Below are 11,397 nucleotides of genomic sequence, written 5' to 3' on the forward strand. Positions count from 1 at the left end.
TTGCACCGGATCAAATTAATTTTAATTATGTAAATTAAAATAAATTTTAAAAATAAATTACATGTCACGTATGGAATAGTAAATTATGGCCAACCAACAATTGATTTCAGAAATATATGTTGCATCGGGAAACTTATAAGTGAGAATAATAAGTAATAAATTATGCTCAATAGCTACCTGATTTTGCTACTTGATTTTGCTACCTGATCTTTTTGGTAGTTAGCAAACGATACCTGATTTTGCTGGTCAGATTCGCGCGCAAAATTCTTAAAACACGTTCACGGCGCATACCAACAAACCAAACCTCTCGTCCCCGTCGATGTCCCGCCCCCATGTCTCCTCCCTCTTCGCCGCCGCATCAGCCTCACGGCGCCGCAAGAGCAAGAGCACTCGCGCAGCCTCGCTGCCTAAGCCGCATTCCGGCAGAGGCTGCGCTCCGGGACGCTCGGGCCCGAGGACGCATCCTCTCGCGGCAGCGGCGATGTCCCGCCCGCGTCTCTCCTCCCTCTTCGCCGCCGCGGAGACCTCCTCCGCACCGGCCTCCACGGCGCCGCAAGAGCACCCACGCAGCCGTGCTGCCTACGCCGCATTCCGGCAGAGGCTGCGCTCGGGGACGCTCGGGCCCGAGGACGCGCGCCAACTGTTCGACGAATTGCTCCCCCGCGCCCCCGCCCACGCCTTCAACGCGCTCCTCGCCGATCTCGCCCGCGCGCCGCCTTCCGCCGCCTGCAAGGACGGCCCCGCCCTCGCCGTCGAGCTGTTCAAGCGGATGGACCGACGGGCCTCTCCCACCATCCACACCTACGGCATCCTCATCGCCTGCTACCGCCGGGCACACTGCCCAGGCCTTGGGTTTGCCGTCTTCGGCCGCCTGCTCAGGACAGGCCTGAGGCTGAACGTGGTTGTGTACAACTCGTTCATCGACTGTTTCTCTAAGGACGGCAAGGTAGACAAAGCTTACCAATTACTCCATGACATGAAAGAGCTGGGCATTATGCCGGATGTGATTACTTATAACTCAATTATTGACGGGCTGTGCAAGTCAAAGGCAATGGACAAGGCTGAGATGGTTCTAGAACAGATGGTTGATGCTGGTATCCAACCCAATAATAGGACATACAATAGCTTAATCTATGGATACTCCACTTCAGGAATGTGGAAGGAGTCAGTTAGATTGTTGAAAGGAATGTCAAGCTCCGGTCTCATACCAAACGTCAACAATTGTAACACCTTCATGGCTGCTCTTTGCAAGCATGGTAGAATCAAAGAAGCAAAAGATATTTTTGATTCAATGGTTCTCAAGGGCCCCAAACCTGATGTTATCTCATACTCTACTTTGCTTCACGGGTATGCTACCGAGGGTAGCTTCACTGATCTGCATAATATCTGTAAGTTGATGGTTACTAATGGCATCATGCCTAACCGTTATGTTTTCAACACACTGCTTGATGTATATGCTAGGTATGGGATGATGGATAAGGTTTTGCTTATACTGGAGCGCATGAGTAAGCAAGGATTTAACCCTGATGTAGTATCATTTGGAATTGTGATATCCGCTTTTTGCAGAATGGGTAGGTTAGATGATGCCCTGAACAAATTTAGCCACATGATTGATATTGGTATAGCACCGAACATTGCTATTTACCATATTCTGATTCAGGGTCATTGTAATCATGGTGATTTGGTGAAAGCCAAGGAATTGACTTCTGATATGATAAATAAGGGTTTTCCTCCTCCTTCTGTTATTTTCTTCAATTCAATAATTAGTGACCTATGCAGCACAGGAAGGGTAGCGAAAGGGAAAGATATCATGGACTTGATTGCACACACTGGTCAGAAGCCTGATGTTATTACATTCAATTCACTGATTGATGGATATTGCTTAGTTGGCAAAATGGTGGAAGCATTTGAATTACTTGATGTTATGGCGTCAGTTGGTGTTGAACCTGACAGTTATACACACGATACACTTCTTAATGGCTATTGCAAAAATGGAAGGATCAAAGATGCATTGACTCTATTCCAAGATATGTTGCATAAGATAGTTACACCTACATGTTGCTCATATAACACCATCCTCCATGGGTTATTTCAGGCAGGGTGGACTGTTTCTGCAAAGAAAATATTTCATGAGATGATGGAAAGTGGAATGGCAGTGAGCATTGATACATACGGTATTGTACTCAGTGGACTTTGTAGAAATAATTGCACTGATGAAGTAATCATGCTGTTAGAGAAATTGTTTGCAATGAACGTAAAGTTTGATGCTATTATTTTTAACATAATGATTAGTGCAATGTTCAAAGTTGGCAGAAGAGAAGAAGCTAAGGAATTGTTTGCTGCTATGTCTACTTACGGTTTGGTTCCTAACATATGTACCTACAGTGTAATGATAACAAATCTTATAAAAGAAAATTCATTCGAAGAGGTTGACAATGTCATTTCATCAATGGAGGATACTAGTTTTCCTCCCAACTCTCGTTTGTTAAATAAGATCGTCAGGATGCTTCTCAAGAAAGGTGAGATAGCCCAGGCCAGAAATTATATGTCTAAAATTGACGAGAAGGGTATCTCGCTTGAAGCGTCAACCACTTCCTTGTTGATCTCTCTTTTCTCAGAGAAAGGGAAATATCGGGAATACCTAAAATTGCTCCCTGCAAAGTATCAGGTTTTTGAGGGAGTAAATATCAGCTAATAGTTATATCTGTACTTGACTTCTGATGGGAAAGGTATCCAGGTAGGCATGTGAACTGGGACTATAAAGGGAAGATAAATGAGTCTATAAGTGATGCTTTCAGGTATTTCATGTTATTGTGTACTCCTATTTTCATGTGGATTTAGTAAATGTTATAAGGTTTGATATTTTTATTTTCAATGTTATGATTAGGGCAATGTTCAGAGTTGGAAGTAGAGAAGAAAGCTAAGGAATTATTTACTGCTCTCATTACTTACTTGATGGTGCCTACTATACATACATACATACAACATATTGATGACAAACCTTATAAAGGAAGAGTTGTTCGAAGAGGCAAGTGGCTGTTCCCAACTCTCTTATGTTAAATCAGGGTATCAGAATGTTTCTCAAGAAAGGTGAGATAGTGAAGGCCAGAAATCATTTGTCTAAAGTTGACAAGAAGGGTATCCCACTTGAAGCTTCAACCAGACAACCACTTCCTTGTTGGTCTCTCTTTTCAGAGAAAGGGAAATGCCATGAATACATAAAATTGCTTCCTGCAAACTATCAGATTTGTTAGGAAGTAAGCAAGAGTTGGTAGTTATCTCTGAAGTCAAACCTCAGAAGGTAAACTTGAGTTGTTTATTTCCATTTTCAGGCCATTTCCTTCTGCTAGTAGGGCAAATGCAAGTTTATTTCCATTTTCAAGTTGTTTAAATCAGGGTATCAGAATGTTTCTCAAGAAAGGTGAGATAGTGAGTTTTGCTTTTTTGTCAAAAAGTTTTTTAGGTAATTATTTAGTGGCGTTAGTTAAGGTTATCATCAAAAGTACCTTGCGTTCATTGCATTTTTAACATTGTTTGTACATAAACGTGTGTGTGAGAGATAATGAGGATGTGTGATGTGGCAACTTAATAGGAACAGGCAAGCTATATGGAAAAAATTGTCGATGGGATTCATAACAAAGTTTCTAGGTGTTTGGTTTAGGATATTTTGTGGTTGTTGTGCTGTACTGCACTGTAATTTGAAATCTAGTTACTTAGGGGAATGTTTAGTAAATCGAGTATTATTTTTTTTATTTGAATACAAACAGAAATGCTTCAAGCCCTTGCACCCAAAATAAATTTGAAGGGACTAATTGTTTGTCTCTTTAAAATTTTATTCTAGAAAGTTGCCACTTCATTTCTCTAAGTTCTGTTATAATATTATCTGTGTGGATTTGTTTTTTGTTTTCGCCAAATACCTCCAGGTACTTTCATAACATTTATCCTAACCTGGTAGCGTTTCTCATCTTTTGGGTTGTAACTTGTAACAACAGGATTACTATCTTCTGTAAATACAATATTAAACCACTTGCAGTTTTTTTGTGGATCAACAAACACTTTTTTATTGACAAATTGGTCACTCTGTCAACAGGAATCAAGCTTGTCGAAAATTCACTTCTGCTTCCATTAAAACACGGCATGCTAATGGTGATATTGAGACTGCAGATGGTGCCATTATAATGACCGTAGGTCCGCCAGACATTTCTAAAATGCCTTAGAATGGATTTCCTCATGAGGTATTGGTTTATGCCTTGATATTTTCTGTCTTCAGTCAGTGCTGTAGAAGAGTGGAGAGGGGGGAGGGGCTTGACCTCCCCCAACAGCATACAAATTCCATTCAAATGACTAGTTTTTAGCAAACTAGTCATAAATTAGTATCATCCTACCCCTAACACCCAAAAAAAAGTTTTCTGCCTCTGCTGCTGTCTTCAGTGACTGGTGTTTTGGAACATTATCTGCTGCTAAAACAATTGAGTGATCCTGCTCCTAGTTCTGCATATTTAGACAGTTTTTCTTGACATGCCTTGTTTACCCTGCCAATTTAATCTCTGGAGGGCACCCTAAACTCATGGCTCAACATACATCTCATATACCCCATCAAATTCATGCAGGTGTCAAAATACTTTATGCTCGTTTTCCTGTTGAATGGGAGAAATATATTAATTCAAGCATGTCCGAGATGAACGAGCAGCCACAATCTCCACTAAAATCGACTGAATATTATATAGAGAAGTTTTTGCAGGGAAACTTAAAGTATTCAATGGGACTTTTTGCATGGGATTATCTCAACACATCTGAGAGGTCTACAAGTGATACAGACAGATTTCCTAGCCAAAGGCATTCTAATTCTTCCAATAGAAGACATAACTTTGAGGACTATGCCTTTGTGCAGTATCAGGAATCAAGTGCAGGACCTTCTGTAGATACAGCAAAGAATGCTAGGAATCAGGTAGAGCAAGATGCAGATATTCAACAGGAAAATATGCACAGGTATTCAAGTGAGCAGCAAATTGTTACTCATTCAAATGAGTCTGCTTTAACTAATAATTGTACAAATGAAGTATCCTCTGGCTTAGAAGATTGTGAAGCACCAAAATGTGGAAAAGCATCAACATGTCAAGGGACTAAAGATGCATTAGATATAACAACTGAAAGGATGAATCCACAGTTTGGAGTTACTCAAGGCTCAGAAGACAATACAGTCAGGCGATTACGAGGTAAAGTGTTTGGAATGTCAAGTAGTGCTTCCTTAAAGAAGTTGGTCTGTAAGAGGGGTTGGATGCAAGACAAAACATTCTTAGAGAAGATCATACCAAATGAAGATGTCACACATCCCGCAGATCTGATTTCTCATGAAAATGTATGTTGAGTTTTGCTCCTTGAAGGAAAAAATTGAGAACAGCTAATTAAATGCAAATTATTTAAGATTTAATTTTTCTTTTTTCCTCAATGCTTTGTACAACTTGGTGTTCACCCTCTACGTTAAATATTTTATTATTTTCATGTAATGATCCACTTGTATATGTCTAGAGTGATCTTCATTCACCCTCTGTTATAATTTGACTGATGAAATGCCGCTGCTTGAATAAATATAGATATAGATAAGCTGCATGTTATTTCATATCTTATAGATCCATGTAATAATAATGGCGTACTCCTTTAGACATTTTTGTAAGGCTATCAGATCATCATGGAAATTGGTGGCTATTTGATTTCATTGTTCTGGACAAAATATTGAAGGTTTAGTATGAAATAAAATATTGATGTACACTACCAGTATATTGATAATGATTGGATTCTCATCTGTTAATTTAACCTTGCTATGTTATGCAGACTGCTGAACCAAAATGTTTTACTATTAAAGTTGTTCAGTTTGATAGCACGTTATTTTACCTCTTATTGGACTTCCATGTCATTGATATTCATATGTTTCTTTTCTAATGTACACAGTATGAGTTATGTAACATTTTCTGTTCCAAGCCAAGTTGGTTAACCACATAATTTTTGTAATGTATAGACTAATATACATAGTTTCTGTTAAGTTCTTTGAATGGTGAAGATAAGTTAAAGGATGTGATCTCTAGGCAAGAGAAACTATATTTGTATATTAAGTTCATAATTACATAAGCAATGCTTTATTTATATCCATGGCATGATTCTACGGTTCATAATCACATATATTTTTTAAAATGAAAAGGAGAATGCATGGACATTAAGGCAAGGTACCAAATTGACATCTACTTTGGCAAGCTGGTGAAGTAGATCCATAGACACTTTAGATATATATAGTAAAATACTAAAATATGTATGGATAGTCAACATATCTTCATATGGTGTATTTCTCTCCCTCTGAAATATTAAACATCATTCAAATAATCTATGGACAACTAGTTACTTTGAAGTCACCATTCTGCAACCTGTACATATATAGTTTGATCTTATATTATATGTTAGTGCCACTTTAACCAAGTGCAGCAATTGTAATTACACTTTTTTTATTATTTTGTCTTCTGGTTTTAGTTGTCTAAAGACCTGCTAGCATCTCATCTTCCATCAAAGCTTTGTTAGCCTTTTTTATGTGTAATTTAATTTAATGAGGATGCATTAGCCTTGTAACCTGTAACATGCCAACTTTTTGTATGGCCCCTATGAACCTTTTAGTTTTTTCCATACACGTTCAGGGTGAAATGTTCTCAGCCAATCATGTTGTTTTGTTGAGTGCCTTTTTTCCTTTTTTTTTTTACCTTCTGCTGCATCTTTACTAAATCTCGTAAGATGTCACTCATTGTCAGGTTGGCTCAGTTGCTGTGTCGATGTCCGCTAAACTGCAAATACATGATTCTCCCCGTAAAGGTTAGTTAAATGAATTGCCTGATTTGTTATCTCCTCTATACCATCCAAACATTGAGTTGCCAGCTTGCAATTACATTTTCTGTCATGGTAATTAGGAGTTCACTGCCATGTTACTTGGACAAATGAAACCTGGAAGCATTTCCTGTCATCTTCGCAATTCATCTTTGTTTCTTAATGTGGGAAAAAAAAAGGGAATCTGGAAACACTTTTCAGTTAAGAAAATGTGTTCAAGACTTTGTTTCTTCTCGAAAAGAGAAACTTACATGAAAAACACACGTTGACAGGACTAGGACGACCGTCGAAGCGTGGAAAGAGGAAGAGGTCTTGAGCATTCTGCCTGAAAATCGGGGGTACTTTTTTATTGCAGTAGTGGCTTAATGTTTGACTCAGTATTGAGAACGCTACCAGGTCCAGACGTAAGTGCAGGACGAATGGGATAATGTTCTGTATAACCAGTGGGTTCTTTTGCAAGCACCAACTTGTTGTATCTAGATTAGTACCGGATGGCTGAAACATTTACATAATCAGCAGCAGCGTTCTTACTCTTACACTTCTGTAGTAGGTTGACTAAGGGTGCGTCAGATTCCAAAATTTTTTTAACAAATCTCGACGTTTAATCAGATGTTTGAAGAGGTTTTCGGACATAAATGAAAAAACAAATTTCAGATTTCGCCAAGAAATTTCGAGACGAATCTTTTGAACCTAATTAATCCATCATTAGCATAGGTTGGTTACTGTAGCATTTATAGCTAATCTTGGTCTAATTAAGCTCAAAAGATTCGTCTCACGATTTCTCGTATAACTATATAATTAATTTTTTTTATTTATATTTAATGCTTTATTTATGTGTCCAAATTTTTGATATGATGCTTTTGGAACTAAGCAGGGCCTAAGATGAAGATGGGTGCAGAACAGCGTTGTGTAATGTGCTGCTGACACCTTAAGCTACGTTGAAATGCCATCATGAATCATATATGTGCTGTTGCTCTGTGCTTTCGGCAAAGTTATTTCACTAATTTCCTCATGTTTCTTATACCTAAGCTTGTTTCTTTTGTTGATATTTGATAGAAGATAATTTAATTTTTGTGGTAGCTATTTAATAGTATAAATAATGGGATTATGTACTATAAAGCTGGAAAAAAATTCTACTTTACAATTTGTAAGGTGATGAATTTCTGTATAAAAACCTTTTGTAAAAAAAAAGAGAATGTTTATTGTTTTGGGAAACATGCGTATAAAAACCAAGGAAAAAAAGCTGAGATTAATTTGGAGAAAAAGAAGACAAGCCTAATTGCTGGATTTATCCAGGGAAATATTATTTTGAAGATGTTCCGGTAAACATATGACTATGTTCAGATTTGGCACTTTATGCTGATACAGTTGTCTAAAAATGAGCTTAAATCTGGGAAGCAAAATGTCTATAGACAACTTACATTGAAAATAGTACATTGGTTTGGTTCTGATCTCTCAGCTATAGAAACGTTTACTTTTGGGTTCATTCTGTTTTTATTATACAAGCCAAATCAATGCGTAGGAAGGAATAAAAAATCCAACACTTGGTGATTGAAACGGTATATTTCCAAACGAAAAATAATTTATGAATAAAAATGTTATGTACGCATTTCTAGCGATCTATAGGCCAATGCTGCAAATAAACTTCAGTGAAAAAACTCAAAATCAACTTCAAATTTAAGGTTGAAAATTTAAATTTTGATTTATAAGCATAAGCCAACAGATGGGGGTTTAGAGAATATAGGGGGTATTTATTTAGTTTTATTTTATATATTCATCGAGAATAACCTTTAGGATGAATGAGCACACGTAGAAATAGGATTACTATAGATGAGATGGGTGATACATGCACAATTAATCATTCAACGAGATTTGAGCCTTCGTGGGAACGGACTGGAGGGATGTGGAGGCGGTGGTAGATGCAAATGTGAAAAGACCGATAAGGATGATTGGTTGAGCTTGACGGAGCCATTGCCCACAACAAAGGCAGGAAACTCTCCAACCACTTTTGTTAGTTGATTTTAGTGTTTACCCCAACAGTCTTCTTATATATACATTCTCTAAAATATTGTAGATCCTATACGTTAGTATTATCTTTTTTTTTTCTTGCTTCACTAACCGACCTATCCTAGATACAATCATAAGAAAGTGTTGGGGAGCATGACCTAGATACGAGACACAGCAAAGCTGTCACCGTTGTCACCGTCGGCAGTTGCACCACCCAGACACTGTTGTTATTGGCAGGTGTACAGTAGAGACAACACATTAGTCAATGATAGAGTGACGGTGGTGTGAAGGTGGACGCATGATAGCTAGCGAAGGATCAACATTGTCCTGGAGGCAATGGCGTGTCAGCTAGTGACCGACCAATAGTGGTGCTATAGGTACCGTCTCGACAATGGTGCAAAGGATAGCGGTGTGACAAGTGACAAATGATAGTTAGCTCCTATAGAAAGAGTTCATGGAGAGAGATGTGGAAGGAGAGAGAAGTTATAGCGGCAGGGTATTTATTGGGATTTCAACCTGCTAAATTTAGTTTGGCAAATAAGATGAAAAGTGTTTTTGAACCTATTAGTTGACCAAATTTGCCTTGGACCCATAATATTGCCTCATTAGAGACGCTCTAAGATAGAGCCAACTTACTATTTATAAGCTTACATTAGAGTCAATACAAAAGAAGATTGACTCTGCATTCAATACATTTCTCTTAGGGCATGCATAGAGCTAGTGCTTGTACGAGAGCTAACCCCATTTTATTTTTATTATTAAAGTCTTCCACGTTAGCTTATAGCCAATTTATAGTTTATTATACATACTTAGAGTGAGCATAATAAACTACGAGCATAGACGAAACTAGACTTTTTCAAGGCAAAAACAACAACAACAACAAATGTAAACTAGATTTTTTTCAATGCAAAAATAATAACAAAAACAACAACAAAAAAGAAGGAAAAAGCTAAAAGTGACGCGGACCGGCCCAAAACAAAGGCGGCCGCCTCCTCTCCCTACGCTTGCAGTGCGTATATATCCGCGTCGTCTTCCCTACCAGAAGAGCCGTGCAAACCCTAGCTCGCCGCCGCCGCCCTCCTCCTCGCCGATGGATCCCCAGCAGCCGGAGCCCGTCAGCTATCTCTGCGGAGGTGCTCATCTCTCTCTCTCTCTCTCTCCCTGTTGATCTGTGTGGGGTTTCGCCTGGCGGGAGTTTGGCCACGGCGTCGATTGGTTGATTAGGGCATGGGATTTACGCGTCCATGGCTGGGGGGGGGGGGGGGGCTCCATCGTGCGATTCCATCTTTATTTTTTTTATCCTTTTTTTGGGGGGGGGGGGGGTTTCGACTTGTGATTCCGTTATTGTTTGTTTCGATATCCTTTGGTTTGATTCGCGTCTCTGTTTGGTTTCACTTGTCAGATTTTGACACGAAATTCATCTTCTTTTCTTTTTGGTTCGCTCTGGCTTCAGATTGCGGAGCTGAGAACACACTGAAGCCGGGAGATGTCATCCAGTGCCGTGAATGTGGCTATCGCATCCTCTACAAGAAGCGCACCCGCCGAAGTATGTTAACCTCTTCCTTAAAACAAATAAACTTCATATTGTTATTGTTATTGTTCATCGTCTTATATATCAAAATTTAGTTGCTGTTTGATTTCTTGAGTTTCCATGGTTTAGTTTCCCTAGTAGTAAGGGCATGCTCGACCGAATTGTGCACAGATGCTCTAACATAGCTCCGATACAATCCTATTTTACATACCATAAAAAGATTAGGGAAAATAGAGGCTGCGTGTGTGTAAATGCAAACTTGAAAAGGAGATAGTGATGAACTTCTCACCTTAAAGTAAGGATCCCACCTAAGTTCCCTGCAATTTTTGTTGGTGTGTCCAATGGGGGGGTACCTGATTAGTTCAGATCGCAGGCCACCAGTAGCATGAACGACTTTGTTGAAATGATGACTCACTGTTTCTCCAGATCTATCATTTTTTTTGCCAGCTAACCTATTTCTAAGGTTGTGACCCACTGTTTGTGAAAACATAGCTACCTATTCCTCAACACAGATGTGGATGGTATCTTCAAGAAACCACAATCCTTAAAAAGCTTACAAAACCAAAAGAAACTTGCTCATTTAACCCTAAGGATGGCTACACAGGTTATGTCATCAGTCCACATTTTTGTGTCTAGGTATTCATGTCTCATCCTACCCCTTTCATTGATTGGACCATATTTAATACCTTCTTTCCTTGCACATATTTTTCTTCATCTAAACTCAATAATCATGGCCATCATTGACAACAACATATTTGCAGCAGCAGCAAAAATTAAAAACTTGGTCGTATTTTTCCATCTACAATACAAATATCAAAGAAAAATAAATATGTTTGCATGTCATGGATGGTTACTCGTTCACACCACAAATCCTACAGCTTGCTTATAAAAATAGCCATAGCTCAAGCATAAATCACAAATCACATCACAATGGTTACTCATTCACACCTAAAATTGACAAACAACACCATATCTAGTTCTAGGGTTTGCTTACC

The 11,397-nt window shown here is 38.8% G+C and overlaps 1 protein-coding gene across 4 annotated transcripts; it reads left to right on the forward strand.

Annotated features, from left to right (window-relative positions):
- Positions 1-7,954, forward strand: LOC102700235 (protein Rf1, mitochondrial-like). Of its 4 annotated transcripts, none has more exons than XM_040523353.1 (7): positions 1-2,798; positions 2,888-3,301; positions 4,091-4,235; positions 4,611-5,359; positions 6,792-6,852; positions 7,137-7,268; positions 7,739-7,954. In XM_040523353.1, exon 1 carries the CDS (start codon positions 320-322, stop codon positions 2,693-2,695), a length of 2,376 nt encoding a protein of 791 aa, XP_040379287.1. In that variant the 5' UTR covers positions 1-319; the 3' UTR covers positions 2,696-2,798; positions 2,888-3,301; positions 4,091-4,235; positions 4,611-5,359; positions 6,792-6,852; positions 7,137-7,268; positions 7,739-7,954. The 4 variants fall into 4 exon arrangements, with proteins under 4 accessions (XP_040379287.1, XP_040379288.1, XP_040379289.1 ...); XM_040523354.1 differs by having other exon boundaries at positions 7,137-7,202; XM_040523355.1 differs by lacking the exon at positions 7,137-7,268.
- Positions 7,955-11,397: the final 3,443 nt, after the last annotated feature.

The sequence above is a fragment of the Oryza brachyantha genome, chromosome 4 (genome assembly GCF_000231095.2).
Source record: "Oryza brachyantha chromosome 4, ObraRS2, whole genome shotgun sequence".
In the NCBI taxonomy this organism is placed as follows: domain Eukaryota; kingdom Viridiplantae; phylum Streptophyta; class Magnoliopsida; order Poales; family Poaceae; genus Oryza; species Oryza brachyantha.